Source organism: Myxine glutinosa, chromosome 6 (genome assembly GCF_964187855.1).
Source record: "Myxine glutinosa chromosome 6, kmMyxGlut1.1, whole genome shotgun sequence".
Classification (NCBI taxonomy): Eukaryota; Metazoa; Chordata; class Myxini; order Myxiniformes; family Myxinidae; genus Myxine; species Myxine glutinosa.
Genome location: NC_136266.1, coordinates 119,247,837 through 119,267,029, shown reverse-complemented (window position 1 = coordinate 119,267,029; position 19,193 = coordinate 119,247,837). Strand labels below are relative to the sequence as shown.

Below are 19,193 nucleotides of genomic sequence, written 5' to 3'. Positions count from 1 at the left end.
TTGAGAGCAGGGACATCGGGAGATCTGTGGGAGGGAGAGGGCTTGGGGGGGAGGAGGCTTGGGAATGGGGGGGGGGGGGGGTGGGGTGGGAGGGGGGGGGGAAGCAGTATAAAACTCAAGGACACTGAAAGTACTTCCAGGAAGGAATAGTTTGTGGGATTATGTAAAAAAAGCAAAATTCTGGGTAGATTCTTGGCATTCATGTTTAAACACATCCAGAAACATCACTGATTAAGAAGAAAATGGGTGCCAGTTTTTCCATTAACATTTAGGGCCATTAATTTTAGGGCCATTTAGGGCCATTTTTAGGAACATTTAATCCATAACGTTGACACTCCTGATTCATACATGTACCTTTTAAAAAAATTATCCATCTTCAAGTTCTATAACCGCCCAAATAAATTTGTATTGAATTACATGTTCTACATTATTTCGATTAAATGTTTTGGAGGATTGGTGAAGAGTGTTCGAATCATAAATATGTTGTTATTATTGGAATCCTCATATGCCAAAACATATGGTTGGACACCAAAAACATCTTCTTATGTCCATTGGTTCAAAAGTTATGGCATTTTACGTAAAAAAAAGTCTGAAATTTGTTGGCCATCTTTGATTTTTGCTAATTTAGAGTATTTCTAGTGCTCTCATTTTGTTTCCAATGAATTGTTGACCCCTATATATGAGTTTAGATAAAATGGAATAAATATTGTATGACATTTGAATGAATAGTATAGTTAATTGGCAAATATTTTATGAGAAATTGAGTTTCGGTGGCAGCCATTTTGAAATTCAAAATCGAGGCCCTATATGTGAATGGAAAAACGGGCACCTTTTTTTTCTTAATCAGTGAAGTTTATAGATGTGTTGTAGACATGAGTGCCAATAATCTACCCCAAAAAATGTCAAACATGGAAAATGTTACATAAGCCTATCGACTAGAAGTTGGTATTTCAAAAATGTGGATCTGGGGTGAATTCGCTTTCACCAGACAAAATAATTAATTGCATGATAGCAAGCTGATAGCGTGCATTTCATTGGCGTGCTTGCTGGAGTGTTTAAGCCACTTGGCGAGTGCTCTACAAATGAAGTGAGAAATGCCTGTGTACTTAATTAATTAGTCACAAGGTCTGGGAAGTTTGAGTGTGTCATAACATTCTTTTTTAATATGCTTAACGAGGTAAACCACTACTTGGCGAACACTATTCAGGCTGCTTTTGCAAGCCATGGTGTTACAGTACACATAGCTGCCTTTTTGTTTTCACGCACCCATTTTTTCATTGACTCACATTTTTGTGAGATATAGCATTCTCCCCTCCCCCCTTCCTGCTTCCTCGCTCCACCCTCCTTCCCTTCTATCTCTATGACCTGCTCCTCCCTCTACTCGCTCCCCCACCCTCCTCGCCCCCTCCCTCCTTTCTCCCCTTTTCCCCCTCCCATCCCCTTCCACCTCCCCTAAGCATATACACACACACACACACACACACACACACACACACACACACACACACACACACACACACACACACACACACACACACACACACACACACTACATGTCCAAAAGTATGTGGATACCTGAACATCACACATCTCATTCCAAATTCATGGGCATTAGTATGGAGTTGGTTCCCCCATTTGCTGCTATAACAACCTCCACTCTTCAGGAAAGGATTTCCACGAGATGTCACAACATTGCTGCGGGGATTTGCTTCCAATCAGCCAAAAGAGCATTCGTGAGGTCGGGCACTGATGTTGGGCGATTATGCCTGTCTCGCTGGTGGCGTTCCAATTCATCCCAAAGGTGTTCGATTGGGTTGAGGTCAGGGTTCTGTGCAGGCCAGTTAAGTTCTTCCACACCGATCTCGACAAACCATTTCTGTATGGACCTCACTTTGTGTATGGGGCATTGTTATGCTGAAACAGGAAAGGGCCTTCCCCCAAACTGTTGCCACAAAGTTGGAAGCACACAATCGTCTAGACTCAAGAATGTCATTGTATGCTGTTGCGTTAAGATTTCCCTTCACTGGACCTAAGTGGCCAAGCTCTAACCATGAAAAACAGCCCCAGACCATTATCCCTCCTCTACCCAACTTTATAGTTGGCACTATGCATTCAGGCAGTTGTGTTCTCCTGGCATCCGCTAAAACCCAGATTACTCTGTCAGACTGCCAGATGGTGAAGCGTGATTAATCACTCCAGAGAACATGTTTCCACTGCTCCAAAGTCCAATGGCGGTGAGCTTTACACCACGCCTGCCAATGCTTGGCATTGCACATGGTGATCTTAGGCTTGTGTGCAGCTGCTCAGCTATGGAAACCCATTTCATGAAGCTTCTGATGAACAGTTGTTGTGCTGATGTTGATACCAGAGGCAGTTTGGACTCGGTAGTGAGTGTTGCAACTGAGGACAGCCAATTTTTATACGCTACGCCCTTCAGCACTCCTGTTCTGTGAGCTTGTGTGTCCTACCACTTCGCGGCTGAGCTGTTGTTGCTCCTCAATGTTTCCACTTCACAATAACAGCACTTGCAGTTGACCGGGGCAGCTCTAGCAGGGCAGAAATTTGACGAACTGAATTTTGGAAAGGTGGCATCCCATGACAGTGCCACGTTTAAAGTCACTGAGCTCTTCAGTACGGCGCATTCTACTGCCAATGTGTGTATATATACAGACTTGGCATTTAATATGGAATATTTTTTTTGTGGGGGTGAACTTACCTTTCAAGATGTCTTAGAACCAAAAGTTCATTGGAATTATGTTGAAATTATTCTAGATTTTGTTAATGTGACCTTTAAAAGAAACAAAAACCACATTTGACATTTCGAAACAAATAAATTGATCCTTGAAAGTGATGTAAACTTATATCGAACTCAATTCATGGACAGTACTGTGTTAAACTTCTGTACGTTTTCCAGAAGTATCTCTTTATTTTGCACATGAGCCAAAATTTTTTTTAACAAAAACAAAAGTTAAATTACGACTGGGATTACGGACAGTAAAATTACAGTTCAGTACTTCGTGTAACCCCCATGAGCATTCAGGAGAGCACGTACACGTTGAGGCATGCTGTTCACGAGATTTGCCACGGTTTGGACAGGAATCGCTTGCCATGCAGTGACAATAGCCTGCTGCAATTCACGCACAGAGGTCGGCTGCTGGTCCAAGTGGTCGATTTGACATGTTAATTCTGCCCACAAGTTCTCCATCGGATTCATATCCAGGGACATGGCAGGCCACTCCATATGCTCTACACCACGGTCATCAAGAAAGTGTTGGATCATGCGAGCACGATGAGGCCGTGCATTGTCATCTTGGAAGACAAAGTTTCCTCGAAAGGCTGCACGAGCAAATGGAAGCAATGTTTCTTCCAGAATGGTCCTGTACTTGAACTGGTTCAGGTTTACATTCAGAACAACCTGGTCAGTTTTGCCCCCTGCATGAAAAGCAGCCCAAACGGTCACCCCACCACCTCCAGCTTGGACTCTTGGCACTATACAATCTTTGTTGTAGGCTTCATGCACTTGTCTGTGCACTCGGACACGGCCATCTTGACGATAGACCAGAAATCTAGACTCGTCACTGAAGATCACGTGATTCCAGTGTCCTGGCTGCCATTGACGGTGCTCTCTGGCCCACTGCAATCGGCGCTGGCGGTGTTGTCTGGTCAGGCGTGGCTTTCTCAGGGGATGCCTGGCACGATAGCCTGCATGAACCAGTCGTTGGTTGACTAGCCTTCTGGATACAGGCACATTTGTCAGTTGCTGCCACTCAGCCCTAAGACGATTAGCTGACTTGGTATGGCCATTGCGGACTAATCGGTGCAGCTGGCGATCATCCCTCCTTGTGGTTCTGCAGGGACATCCTGGCCTCGGTATTGGAGTAGGGACACCCCTCTGAGCATTTCATTTCAGGATTTTGACACCTGACCTTGAGTGATGCCATACTGCCGAGCAATAGCACGCTGTTTCATGCCGTAATTTCGTAAAGCCACCACTCCATGACAAACAGCATTGTCGAGTTGACAGACCATCTCCAGAGGAAGCGGCAATAACTTTTGGAGACGTGCAGCCGTTGTTTTCCACGAATACAGAACGCAACAACCCTTGTATACCCGACTGTGAAGCCAATCATCAAATGCACCTGTCCGTACATTTTGCCACGCCTGTGATATAATCCTGCTGTTGACTTCTTGCTACGACAGACAATCAGTGACATGGTTCTTTTAACAAATAAATCGCCAAAGTGCAAAAGAAACTCACCAGATTGATATACTGAGTTAAGAAAGTAAACCCAAGTCAAGAAAAAAAAAATATTCCATACTAAATGCCAAGTCTGTATATGTATATATATATATATATATATATATATATATATATATATATATATATATATATATATATATATATATATATATATATATATATATATATATATATATATATATATATATATATATATATATATATACATACATATATATATATATATTGTTGTGGTTTTGAGAAACCACTAAAATGTAATGGCAACCACCATACTGGTCCCTTAGAATAGTTGTTACATAGCAGACCATTATCTTAGTCCCTTCCCCTTATTTCGGGTTATTATGTCATGTGTTGGGGAAAATCAGGGTGAAAGGGGCGGAGTTACGGGCTCCACCAATCGGGAGCCAGGAGACTTCCAAGATTTCCCCCCTCCCCCTTGGAGGGCGAACAAAGGGATTTTGAAGACATTTTTTTACCCTCTCGGTTCGTGGCTGGCATCGCAGGCGGTCGTAGTTGTGCTGGCTCTTGCACGTGGACACTTCTCTCTCTGACAGGTCTCTCTCGCCCCACTGAGCACATGGACATTTTGTGCTCTTGGCTGGTCTCCCTCTCACAGGCCTCTACACCGGCAATGTTACATTCTGGGCCTGTCTCTTTTTTGGCTCCAGGCCTGTCTGACTGCTGGATACGCTGGGCACGTGTGCTCCACTCCTGGGGCCTGGATTGTTGGCCTAGCACGTGTGCTCCTCTCTTGGCCTGGGTCACTTTGCCATGCTGACGATCGACCTCACTCTGCCGGTCCGTGTTGGGATCGTTGTTACCTGCTCGTGCTTCTCGGTGGCGACGGCGGGACGGTTGTCGACGCGTAGAGAAGAATTTGGGAGCACATAGCCTTTGTGCTAGCAGGTTCCTTTGTTGTTCGTTCCCCTTCCCTCCCAGTGAGAGTGTGCTGGGCACCCATGTGATGTATATCCGTAGTAATCGTAATAATGCGTATAATAAACCAAGTTCCTGCTTCTCGTCCCTTTTTCTTTGTTATTACAATAATCACATTGTAAATATCTGAAATAAATCAAATTGTTAAAACGTTTTCCTTACTTTCTGTCCGTGAATGTCTCTTCTTCATTGATCCGCCATTCTTCGTATCCAGTCTAACATAGACTGTAACGACTTTGGCATCCCTCTGGCGGTGACCAACAGTTTTCACTCGGCCATCTAAATTTCCATCAGGGAACAAAGGAAACCGCAGGAGGGTATGTATGGCACGGTCCCCGATTGGCGTTCGTAGTTGCTGATTCGCAACCTGCTAAGCACAAAGTTATTCGTGCACAGCAGCCGCAGGTCCGGTAAGTTTGGGAGGGAACGGAGGTTAACCCCCTCGGAGTAAACCCGAACCCCGGGCCGTAACACATTCGGTGTCTTGGAGCGGAATTCGAATGCTCCGAGCATCAAAACACATTTGGTGCCGGGAGTGAGATTCCGCTCCGGATACCGTAACTATATATATATATATATATATATATATATATATATATATATATATATATATATATATATATATATATATATTGTTGTGGATATGGGATTTGCATCCATCCATATCCGCTTGTAAATATTCCCCTATTTCCTCAATACTTCCCAACTATCCCCAATCCCCCATTCCCTAGTCCCATTTTCTGTAAACAACACTCTGTAGACCCGACCTCCCCCTATTTCCCCCATTAAATGTCGTGCCCAGGTTCACCGCATCTCATGTAAGACAACTATAGGACATCTTGCTAGTTATTCTTAGTCTATGTCAGTTAAGGACTCGTTTCCATTAATTCTGACCCTTCGTTGCACCAGAATGTGATTGTATGGCACCGTTAGGAAGTTTAGGACCTCCCAATACCTCCCCGCAGCTCTTCCTCACGGTTCAGCAACAACAACAACAACAACAGCAACGGCGGCGGCGTGCACAGGGAGTGCGCGTCCTCACTCCGGCTTGGTTGGTAGGGGGTGTTGGGAGGGCATGAGGCCTTCCCAGCGAGCCGCCATCGAACATGTGCTCGACGGGGTTACCAAATAGGGGCTCCCTGTCAGCTCCTCATCAAGGGCGGAGCCCGGTTACCCCCGCACCCAATGGAAGCGGCGGACCGGTCCCATCTGGGGCGGAGCCAACCAGCCGAGGGCGTGTCACTCCCCGCTGAGCATGCGCAGGAAGAGGGAGGTGACGTCAGATGCGCGCTGAGCTTGGAGAAAGAAAGACGCCACCTCCGAGCGCTGTGAGGCCTCCCTGCATCTCTTGGACCGTGCTTGATCCTGTGCCCGAGCCAAGGTGCACCTTGTGCTATCGAACTACCTGTCCTTCCCTGCCATCAATCCCTGTGTAAGTCAGCCTTGTTCCGTTTGTCTGTGGTCTGTCTGGGATAAGATAAGACTGTAACTAAGTGCCTATCTCTTCTGTGCCTTTACCTCACTACCTTGTAATCTACCCCTTTTCTCCCCCACTGTAATTATATCCTCCTCCGGAGGTCTTGAGAACTGTACCCCTTGCGTCGTTTCATCTATCCCAGTCGTTGTGTCCTTTCCATCATTGATTTAGCATAGCGCGATTTGGTCAACGTTTGGGTGGAATCGGGGTCTAGTCGGGGAATAACTGTTAGGTCGCGGTAATACACCACCGCTCGGTCGAAATAACATCTAACGGCGATCCGTAACAATTGGTGTCAGGAGTGGGATTCGAGGCCCGAACCAAATTTTTTTTAAAACATCTAGGAAAAAATTTGGTCAAAATTATAAAGACACCGAAATTTGATTTTGTTTTACAAAAAACCCGAATTTTGAAAGTCGCGCTATGGCAGATCAAGACGGCTGGGTTCCGGTAGAGGAGAGTGAGGCAGGGTCGATCCAGGACCAAATTGAGGGACATGAGGAGAGCGAAGCAGTGAGGGCGGCAGGTTCGCAAGATGGCGCTCTCGCGCACGAGGTTGCGGGCGCGCAAAATGGCGCCTCGCACATGGCTACGGCGGCCGCACCCGCTGCACAAGTGGGAGGGATGGCCCAAATGCAGGCCCTCATGGAGCAATTTATGGTACAAATGCAGGCGTCCCTCAACCTGCAGAAGTACGAGATGAGGGCTAATAGTCAGCAATTGGGGAACCAGATGGATGCTCAGAGTGAGCAATTAAGAGACGGGTTAAACAAGATGGGAAATAAATTTGAGGGATTAGACAATGGGATAGAAGGGATGAAACATGGGTTAACGGGGGTGGAAAATAGAATGGCTGCCCAGGAGAATCAGATAGAGGGAGTGAAAAATGGGTTAGAGGGGTTAGAAAACAGTATGGAAGGCAAATTGAGGGACATGAGGGACCAAGCGGAAAGGGAAGTTAAAAAAATGGGGCAGCAGATAGAGGGGGTCAGAATGGGGGTAGAAACTAAATTGGATGCTCACAGGGAGGAAATGGAGCAGATGAGGGTGGCATCTGGGCAGGAGATGCAAGTGATGGGAGAAGAGATCAGAAGAGGTGTGAGTGAGGAGGTCGGAGGAGTGCGCGAGGAGGTGAGGCACTGTAAGGAGCGCATGGAGAAGGAGGTGAGAAAGGGGACTGTAAAATTGCAAGGTGGTATAGAGGAGTTGACGCTGGGAGTAGAACAACTGACAGTGGGACAAAAGGAGTTGGGGGACCAGGTAAAGAAGAACACAGCGGTAATAGAGGGTTTAAAATCGACACAGAAGGAGATGAAAAAGGACGTAGGGGTAATTAAAAAAGAGTGTCAGACGGTACATGAGGACCTGACGAGGAAAATGAACAAGGTGGTAGAGGTGATGGAGGTTAAAGAGCGGGAGGTGCGGGAGCACATAGAAAAAAATAAGGTGGAGTTAGAGGAAGAACTTAAGGGGGCGCACGAGGAGATGAAGGAGGTGAAGCAGAAATTAGAAGAAGTGGAAGAAGGGGTGAGCGAAATTAAGAAGTGACGGAGAGAGGATAAGAAAGAGATAAAGGAGGAAGTAAAAGAATTGGTCCAAAGTCTGTGTTCGGATCGTGATGATGTGCTCATTAACCGGATGAGGGATTCGCAGGTGATGGAGGAGAAGTGAAGAGAAAGAGGACCCGGTGTAAGTGGTGACCAATATGGTCGTGCGTATGATGCGCCAGGTGATTTAATAAGCTTGGGGGTCGAGATGGACCCGGATGTTCGTGAGAGGCCAAGAGTGAGGTGTATGGCTGGTCCGGAGGGTATGGAACGAGGGTGCGAGCGAGAGGGTCCGGTGATGGGAGAGGTGCGAGGTGTGAGTGAGCAAGGTTGTGGTGGTATGGAATGGGTAGCGGGTTGCGGAAGTGTGACCCATGCATCGACACCAACAGGGGTAGTTTTTAGAGGGACAGGGGAGCCACGGGAGCCCCTTGGGGGTAATGTACTGTGGGGGCCCGGCCGGTTCGGCCCCGCGCTGACCCCGCAAGGGGCGACGCACGGGGTCCGGCAGGCGGGCAACGACTCACATACGAGGTGGTCCCACAAGGTCCCACTCGCGCCGTATGACGGTGGGTAAGGGTGGCATCCCTGCCACCCTTCCCATGAATGGGGGGGCAAATGCGCTATAGATTATGGGGTGTATGGCAGTGAAAACTAGCCCGGGTGGGTTAGGATATTGTGTGTAGGGATCTAGCGAAGATGACATTAGGTAACGTTAAGGTTAGTTAGTGACAAGGATACCTGTAGAGGGGACGCAGGTAGATTAGAGTGGATGATGACGAGGGAGCGCCATAGTTTAAAGGGACGACTGGGAAGCGCAAGTTTTAGAGGGGAGTAGTTAGATGAGATGATGCTGTGTGAGAACTGGACAGTTGTGTGGAGCAGTGTATGAGTAGTGAGTGTTGTGGATCAGCGCGAATGCGCTTGGGGGAGAGAAGGGTGCAGGCGGCACCAAGTATGAGAGCACAGGTGTGCAAGTACAGGTGTGTGGAATATATGGAGCAGAGAATGAGTGGTGTGGAGAGAGTTGGAGTAAGTGGTACGGAGTGGTGTGCATGGTGCGAAGGTGTGGATGGGGGAAGAGTGGACCCCTTTTCACGAGTACCCGGGGAGGGTAGTTTAAAGAATAGTTAGAAGGTATAGGTAAATTGTGGTTGGATATTGGCATTTGTGGTGCGGTTGCAGAATGGTATTGTGGATGGGTGCATTGGTGTGGTGAAATTGGCTGGTCGTGTGGCCTGTTAGTATGAGTGTGAATGGTTGGGCACTCCGCCACTGTTAGATGTCAGCCAGGTGAGGCCGCAGGTGGGCTCTGGGAGCCGTTAGTGTCAGTGGGTGCCTGAGGATCCCGGGTGTGGATCGGGCAGGCCGTGCCAGAGAGGGCACTGAGGGGGTGAGAGTGCAAGAGGGCCTTCCCCAGTTAGTTAGGTTAGGGTGAGGAGCAGGTGAGCTCGGTAGGCAACAACAGTGGTGGAGGTGTGCAGGTGGGCGGACCAGCTGGGAGCGTCACACGACCCAGCCACCGAAATTGTGCGGGGGCACCGAGTGATGAATCGGGGGAGTGAGACCCCAACTTGAGAAGCACCACAGTTTGGTCAATGGGAATTGGTTTTTTGAACCCATAGTGTAAGTTGGCCAATGGATTGGCAGGGAAAGACCCCGGGTAATGTAAAGTTGTTAAAGTCATTTAGGAAATAGTTAGGATTGATGAACCTGTCGCACCATACGCAGCCACTTACCTGAGGTGATGATGATGACTCCACACCTGTGTTCCTTTGTTCTGTGTTGCAGGAAAGGAGAATTGCTGTGTGGATTTGTGAGACGCATCACGACGTGGATGAGACATTGGGGTGATTCCATCTCTCCCTCCTTAGGAGGGACTGATGATGAATTGGTGATGGCAAATTTTGATGTTGAGTTGGAGATGGCAAATTTTGATGAGAGTTGGAAATGGCAAATTTGATTGGTTAGGAGGGAGAGAAGACGAATTTGGTTTATGGGAGGAACGGGGAAGACAGTAGGGACGTTGTTGATGTGTAAAGTAGATGTTTATGGGTAGTGTTGTGTTTTGTGGATACAGTAAGGGGTAAGGGAGGGGCAATGTAGGTTACCTGGTGGGTGGGGGGGGGGGGCATACGGTAGGAACGTACCTGTTTCACCTGGTTCCCATGTGCCCCCAGTGTGCATTACCTTGAATTGCGTGCACTTTTGCGCCCTTACCACCTTACTCACTTGTCTTCTTTTGTCTCCCACCTCCGAGGATCTGGCTTTGGGGCAGAGAGAGAGGAGAGAGAGGTGCTGGCTCCGCAGTTGTGGGCCTGTACCTCCGCTGCTTGCTGCCTGGATCGATACACCATATGGACCGCAATTTTTGTGGCCGCCCACAATGGACCGCAGTTCTTTTGCGGTCAAGCACCACCCGTGGATGGACCTCTGGGTCAACGTGGCACTTATGCCATACAGGTGAACCACTTTTAGTTGGCCCCCCTGATGGCCACAATTTAGAAATGGACGCGGTTGGCGCCTTTCTTTATTTCTAAAGAAGCCAGAAGGCCAAGTGCACTCCATGAAGGCAAGACCAGCGGCAGAACATCGGCCGGCTGCAACACCACCGGTGACCATGGACACTTGATTGTGCATTTATTATTGAACACTTTATTGGTGCACCGGATGGTGCTGACTGTGCATAATGGGGTGGTGCTTTTGGTGCTTGGACGGGGTGCTCTGCACATTATTAAAGGCCGTAGGGCCACAGGGCACTCGTGGGTTGGTGTATCGATGCTGGCATACGTGCTCTCTCTCTCTATGCATAACATCTGCATGTGCTCCTCAAAGAACAGGTCCTGGATCGTAGTGTAAATATCAGTCTTGTATAAATGATGCTCCCTACCGGCTGTATGTTTAGTTTGAGGATGCTTTCCGCGATTCGGTTATCCTGTGGGTGTGTTTCTGTTAGGAGAAGGGTGCAACGTCGCAGGGGGACATATTTACTCATTTGTGAACATCTGTAAAACTGTCGCACTCAGGGTTGAGTTAATAGTAGAGGGAACTACATCTGAGTGCCACACTAACGTAGGTAAAAATTTATCGGGTCGGGACGCCCCGAGGTAGAGAAGGGTGCAATGTTGCGGATATGGGATTTGCATCCATCCATATCCGCTTGTAAATATTCCCCTATTTCCTCAATACTTCCCAACTATCCCCAATCCCCCATTCCCTAGTCCCATTTTCTGTAAACAACACTCTGTAGACCCGACCTCCCCCTATTTCCCCCATTAAATGTCGTGCCCAGGTTCACCGCATCTCATGTAAGACAACTATAGGACATCTTGCTAGTTATTCTTAGTCTATGTCAGTTAAGGACTCGTTTCCATTAATTCTGACCCTTCGTTGCACCAGAATGTGATTGTATGGCACCGTTAGGAAGTTTAGGACCTCCCAATACCTCCCCGCAGCTCTTCCTCACGGTTCAGCAACAACAACAACAACAACAGCAACGGCGGCGGCGTGCACAGGGAGTGCGCGTCCTCACTCCGGCTTGGTTGGTAGGGGGTGTTGGGAGGGCATGAGGCCTTCCCAGCGAGCCGCCATCGAACATGTGCTCGACGGGGTTACCAAATAGGGGCTCCCTGTCAGCTCCTCGTCAAGGGCGGAGCCCGGTAACCCCCGCACCCAATGGAAGCAGCGGACCGGTCCCATCTGGGGCGGAGCCAACCAGCCGAGGGCGTGTCACTCCCCCGCTGAGCATGCGCAGGAAGAGGGAGGTGACGTCAGATGCGCGCTGAGCTTGGAGAAAGAAAGACGCCACCTCCGAGCGCTGTGAGGCCTCCCTGCATCTCTTGGACCGTGCTTGATCCTGTCCCCGAGCCAAGGTGCACCTTGTGCTATCGAACTACCTGTCCTTCCCTGCCATCAATCCCTGTGTAAGTCAGCCTTGTTCCGTTTGTCTGTGGTCTGTCTGGGATAAGATAAGACTGTAACTAAGTGCCTATCTCTTCTGTGCCTTTACCTCACTACCTTGTAATCTACCCCTTTTCTCCCCCACTGTAATTATATCCTCCTCCGGAGGTCTTGAGAACTGTACCCCTTGCGTCGTTTCATCTATCCCAGTCGTTGTGTCCTTTCCATCATTGATTTAGCATAGCGCGATTTGGTCAACGTTTGGGTGGAATCGGGGTCTAGTCGGGGAATAACTGTTAGGTCGCGGTAATACACCACCGCTCGGTCGAAATAACATCTAACGGCGATCCGTAACAATATATATATATATATATATATATATATATATATATATATATATACCTGGGAGGGCTCTGTTCCACCTTCTGAAATCCGCAGGTGGAGATGATGACCAACAATATGCACCTTACAACTCCCACCTTTCTCTCACAGCTGCATGCACATTGGAGGCCTTCCAGATTTACGTCATACCTGAGAGGCATTGTATTGTGTTCCTCTGCTGCTGTTGTCTCTAATTGAGCTATAGTAACAAGATCAGATGGAAAATTCCAAAAGTGTCAACCTCTCAATCTTTTAAAAATATTCTGACTGCAGTTATCTGCTGTGCTCTGGCAATTAAAAAAAATAAATATAGTTGATGGGTTTCAGGTGATACTGCAAGTTTCCTTTGTGAGCGTCAGATAATTTCAGGTTATTAAAATCATAAAAAGAATAAGAGAAAAAGGTCGAAAATTATTTCGCTTCATTTGAAACTCATTCAGTGCTTTAGCCTTCTCTGACAGCATGAAAACGTATCAAGGTGAATGGACAGCACCTTGCGGCAAACTTTGGTCCTCAGAGGGAGCAATCGACTTTGGACTGCATCAAGAAGGCTTTTTCAATCTGCCCTGCCCTCCTCAGAGAAATGGCTTGAGCAAGAAGATGCTGATGCACACACCACATTTTCAATTTTGCTATTGATTGCAAACAGGCGTGGACAGCCCAGCGTGCTCTCACCTGAGTTACCCTTTGAATCCGAATCAGAGTCCGACGTTTCTGACGACTCGGAGGGCTTTTTGTACAAGTGAGGTAATTGTTGCACATCCAAGGGACAATCCTTGAACTCTGGGTCACTGTGGAACAGAAATGAAAAAAGACCATTAAAGCTGAGAAAATCAGAGGTGTCACAAAATAATCTCGCCATTAATTGCATTTTGGATGGAAAGAAGAAAAGTACTATGCAGCCATCACATGTATGCCTATCATGGAACTTAAGTGACGGGTTCAAAAAGTTATACAAACGAGATACTCACAATAGTCCAAGGTATGCCAACATGTTTTTTTATATCTAAATATACTGCGATAAACAACTCACAAGAAAGTAATTTATTATTATTCATTACATTGAAATGGAAAAAGTTGGCATTTTTTGACTATTGGACCTCGTTCGCAGAAACTTTTCAATTATACATACTGGGTGTATACAGTCATGGCTATAAATATTGGCACCCTTGCACTTTTTTCAAACAATGCGCCATTTCTTCCAGAAAATTATTGAAATTAAAAAATCTTTTCGTATCCACAAATGTATTTCTTTGCATTGCAGTGAAACAAAACAAAAAAGCTGAAAAGATTACTATATCTCAGCTTATTCCACACACATACCCTAAAATGGCCCGGACAATATTATTGGCACCTTTTAGAAGTTGTTAGAAATAATTAGATTTCAAGTAGGTGATTCTCCTTTACTTTGGAATTGAACTCACCTATGGTGAGTTGCAGGTGCCTGAAATATAAAAATCACTAATTCAACCAGTTTGAATAGAGAAAAGGAGTCATTCTGCTGTTTTGTGTCATGAAGTGTACCGCAATGAGCATAGAGAAAAGAAAGAAAACCAGAAAATTGTCTGAGGAGGTCAGACACATGATTGTAGCCAGGCATGGACAATCTCAAGGATCCAAGTCCAACTCCAGATACCTTGTTGTTCCTGTGTCCACCATACGCAAGGTTATCAGGAAGTGGCCCATGGCACTGTAGCCAACCGCCCTGGACGTGGCCACAAGAGAAAACTTGATTGAAGATTGCAGCAAAGGATTGTTCAAATAGTGGAGAAATCACCTCAATCAACTGCCAAACAGATTCAAGCTGACCTTCAGAGACAAGGTACGACAATTTCAACTCACACCATCCGTCGCCAACTCACTGAAAGGGGGTTCGATGGAGGACTCCACTGCTGAGAGAGAGACATAAGAAAGCCCAACTGGAGTTGGCCAAAACATACCTGAACAAGCCAAAATCCTCTGGGAGAATATCCTGTGGACAGATGAGACCAAATTAGAGCTTTTTGGTGAAGCACATCATGTCTATGTTTACAGAAAACAAAAATGAAGCCTTCATAGAAAAGAACACCTTCCCTTCAGTCAAAAATGGAGGAGGTTCAATGATGTTTTGGGGGTTGTTATGCTGCCTCTGGCACTGGGTGCCTTAAATGTGTGCATGGCATCATGAAATCAGGAGATTACCAAGGCATTTTGGAGCGCAATGATCAACCCTGTGTCAGAAAGCTGGGTCTCCGTCCGAAGGTCATGGGGCTTTCAGCAGGACAATGACCCCAAACACACTTCACAAACCACCCAGGAATGGTTCAATACAAAACGTTGGACTGTTCTGGAGTGGCCAGCAATGAATCCAGATCTAAATCCCATTGAACACCTGCGGGGAGATCTGAAAACAGCAGTTTGGAGAAGGGACGCTTCAAATCTGGGAGACCTGGAGCAGTTTGCACAAGAAGAGTGGGCCAAACTACCAGTGGAGAGGTGGAGGAAGCTCATTCATGGCTATAGGAAGCGCTTGGCTGCAGTTATTTTGTCCAGAGGCTGTGCTACTAAATATTAAATCTAGGGTGTCAATAATTTTGTCAATGCCATTTCTTTTTATTTTCCCATTTAAAAGGAGATATTAAGTTCTGAATCAAAAACAAAGGTTCTGTAATATTAAGAGTGAAATAAAGAATTGTGGAGACTAAACACTTTTGTCAATTCCTATTTATTTTTAGAGAAAATTGTGAGTTATTTGAAAAAATTGGAAGGATGCCATTATGTTTGGCCACAACTGTATATATACTGTATATATATATATATATATATATATATATATATATATATATATATATATATATATATATGTATATATATATATATATATATATATATACATATATATATATATATATATATATATATATCCACACACAATATAGTTTTGATTTGTTGATTTATCCCCTTTTATGCCATATTTTAAATGGTTGCCAATGTAGAACCCAAAATTTAGTTTTCAAATTTATTGTCAAAAATTCCTCAACTCAAACTAACCAGTTTCTAAAAAACACCCCATTGAGAATACTTTTGCTTGTAACGAATGATATAGGTTTGAACAAAACAATGAATGTACATTTTATGGCAATCCAATTAATCAAAGATGTCAAAGCTCCTCCATGAGTAATGCTTGGATCAATGCAGCTTGTCATTGGGATAAAAAAAAAAGAACCTTCATATGCACAACTACATCAATAATGCAAGATTCCAATTAGCAGTAAAAGCCTTGAGAGAAGCATACCTCAGGACATAATTGATCCAAACGATGGTTTTCTCATTAACGTTCTTGGTGTTGATGGCAATGGTGGCGCTGGACTGGATCCAGACGTATCCACCGCTCTTCTGCATCCAGCGATAGTACTTGGTGACGCATTGCCCTTTTTTCAGCACTGAAAAATGGTTAGGCCGCCAGGGATGAGACCAGGGTGGACATTTGCTTTGTAAACAGGAGAAGCTGAGGCACAAGTCTAGCACGAAAATAACATGACATACGGGGCTATTTCAGCCACACCAGCACATTTTGTCAATCGATGACAAGATTACATGACATCCTAAATTATATACGACAGGTGTTCAGATCACTCAGTTCTTGATGGTCTCCAATCAATGCTGGTGGAAGAAAGAACGAGACAGGACAAGGCTGTAGGTACTGGTTAAGCTGATGTTTTCAGGGAACAATACTTTGTCTTGTTTAGAAAGGTGTAACATCATACATTATATGTTATTTCATATAATGCTTATCGATGAAGGGCAGGTAAAGGGCCTGCATTACGGAATGTCATAGCATTTCAATATTTAAAAAATCGAGGCTTATGGAAGAGTGATTTCATTGGTTTATCCATTGCACAGGGGACGAGGTTTTGCAATCACTGCTGTCTGTGTGTGTGCATGTCTGTCCGGGCCGTAACTTTTTTTTTTACCATTTGAGCTATTGTGAACAAATTTTCACCAAAGCTTTATTATGAGATTATGGAGAAAGCAAATTAATAATTTGGTCATTAGGTCAAAGGTCAGCATCACGTAAAATCACCAATTATCATCCGATTGAACTGAAATTTTCAGAATTTGCATATTTGGTCAATGAATTGATTCACCAATCAAAATCTAGAAGCTGATTGTTTTTTATGATCAAAACATCAAAGGTCAAGGTTGCATAAAATCACAAATTTTCACCCGATTGACCTGTAATTCAAAGAACTAGCAACGGTACCCACCCTATGGGCGGGCTTCAATTGGGAGGCCCAAATGAAAAGGCAAAATATCAGAAATTGAAGGCTTTTTATATTTTAAACGATTTATATAAACATCCGTTAAATCATATCACACGCAAATCATCAAAATCTAAACAGTATTTGTAGAATTTCAATAAAAGCCACATCACTGTTCATATCGATAAATATTATTCCATCGTGTTTGGAAAACTGGAAAATTGGAGAATTGGAAAAATTGGAAAATTGGAAAAACAATATAGCCTATTTTACTCCAGGGGTTCCCAGGATTACCCACCCAAAATTTCGTTGCGATCGGTTCAGCCGTTTTTGCGGTACCTGGGGACAGACAGACAGACATTTGGTGACTTATAGTAAGATTTGCATATCGGGTCACTCAATTGGTTCACTCATCAAAAGATAGGAGTCGGATGTTTGTTTGTTTTTAGATCAAAAGGACAAAGGTCAAGGTTGCATAAAATCACCAATTTCCACCCGATTGACCTGGAATTTAAAGAATTTGCATATAGGGTCACTGAATTGGTTAACCAATCAAAAGATAGGAGTCGGATGCTTGTTTGTTTTTAGATCAAAAGGACAAAGGTCAAGGTTGCATAAAATAGTCAATTTCCGTCCAATTGACCTGAAATCTTAAGAATTTGCATATTGAGTCATAGGATTGATTCACCAATCAAATGCTAGAAGCTGATTATTTTTTACATATAAACCTCAAAGGTCAAGGTTGCATGAAATCATCAATTTTCATTTTGTATTTTTAAAAACCGTTTTCGTTATTTTGAGCATATGGAAGAAGAAGAGGAAGTCTAAAATACAAACGCACGTGGACGGGATTTGCATTTTCAGATGCTTTCTAGTATAAACATTTTGTGCTTTACCATTCCCCTTAAAAAAAAATCTGCGATCATTTTTGATAAAGGTCTTTTCGAAATCTGATGAGAATCATTCATTGGATCTGATGAGAAGTGGTTCTCACAATTCTTTGTAAATATTTTGAGATATTACCGTTTGATGTGCAAATCTAAATGGAGATCAATATTAGAATAGCATTAACCCCAATGTGTTTGATCGTTTTTGATTCATTTGGAGAAACTGTTTGAATATTTTCTTATAATTATTTGCGAAAGATACCAAGGGACATGTTAATCCTGTAAGTGGGAAGGAATAACCAGCTTAATGTCCCACCCAAAGGCTGGGGTGTTTCTGCCTAACTCCAGCCAAGGCAAAGTAATTAAACTGTCAAAGTACTAAGGAAAAGAGACATTCTAATCCTGGAGAACAATACAAACAGCAAGCTTCTATCTTCCAGCAAAATGGCATGCACTTTCCCACAAATGCTCACTTACAGCAGAATGAGCAATGCATGACTTATTAAAAACAAAACTAATTTGTATTATAGAGCAAATGCTTAATACTTAGGGCATAATCAAATCTTCCGCATTTACAGACTTGGCATTTAATATGGAATATATATAATTTTCTTGACTTGGGTTTACTTTCTTAACTCAGTATATCAATCTGGTGAGTTTCTTTTGCACTTTGGTGATTTATTTGTTAAAAGAACCATGTCACTGATTGTCTGTCGCAGCAAGAAGTCAACAACAGGATTATATCACAGGTGGCGTGGCAAAATGTACGGACAGGTGCATTTGATGATTGGCTTCACAGTCGGGTATACAAGTGTTGTTGCGTTCTGTATTAGTGGAAAACAACTGCTGCACGTCTCCAAAAGTTATTGCCGCTTCCTGTGGAGATGGTCCATCAACTCGACAATGCTGTTTGTCATGGAGTGGTGGCTTTACGAAATTACGGCATGAAACAGCGTGCTATTGCTCGGCAGTATGGCATCACTCAAGGTCAGGTGTCAAAGATCCTGAAAGGAAATGCTCAGAGGGGTGTCCCTACTCCAATACCGAGGCGAGGACGTCCCCGCAGAACCACAAGGAGGGATGATCGCCAGCTGCACCAGTTAGTCCGCAATGGCCGTACCAAGTCAGCTAATCGGCTTAGGGCTGAGTGGCAGCAACTGATAAATGTGCCTGTATCCAGAAGGCTAGTCAACCAACGACTGGTTCAAGCAGGCTATCGTGCCAGGCATCCCCTGAGAAAGCCACGCCTGACCAGACAACACCACCAGCGCCGATTGCAGTGGGCCAGAGAGCACCGTCAATGGCAGCCAGGACACTGGAATCACGTGATCTTCAGTGACGAGTCTAGATTTCTGGTCTATCGTCAAGATGGCCGCGTCCGAGTGCGCAGACAAGTGCATGAAGCCTACAACAAAGATCGTATAGTGCCAAGAGTCCAAGCTGGAGGTGGTGGGGTGATCGTTTGGGCTGCTTTTCATGCAGGGGGAAAAACTGACCTGGTTGTTCTGAATGGAAACCTGAACAAGTTCAAGTACAGGGCCATTCTGGAAGAAACATTGCTTC

At 45.0% G+C, this 19,193-nt stretch overlaps 1 protein-coding gene across 1 annotated transcript in view; it reads right to left on the bottom strand.

Annotated features, from left to right (window-relative positions):
• NPAS3 (neuronal PAS domain protein 3) overlaps positions 1 to 19,193 on the bottom strand; it is a 287,095-nt gene that overhangs the window by 6,072 nt on the left and 261,830 nt on the right. The window contains exons 8-9 of the mRNA XM_068120941.2: positions 15,777 to 15,924; positions 13,178 to 13,293 (exon numbers count right to left, since the gene is read on the bottom strand). Coding sequence (XP_067977042.2) covers positions 13,178 to 13,293; positions 15,777 to 15,924 — 264 coding nt within the window. The remainder of the gene's footprint in view (positions 1 to 13,177; positions 13,294 to 15,776; positions 15,925 to 19,193) is intronic.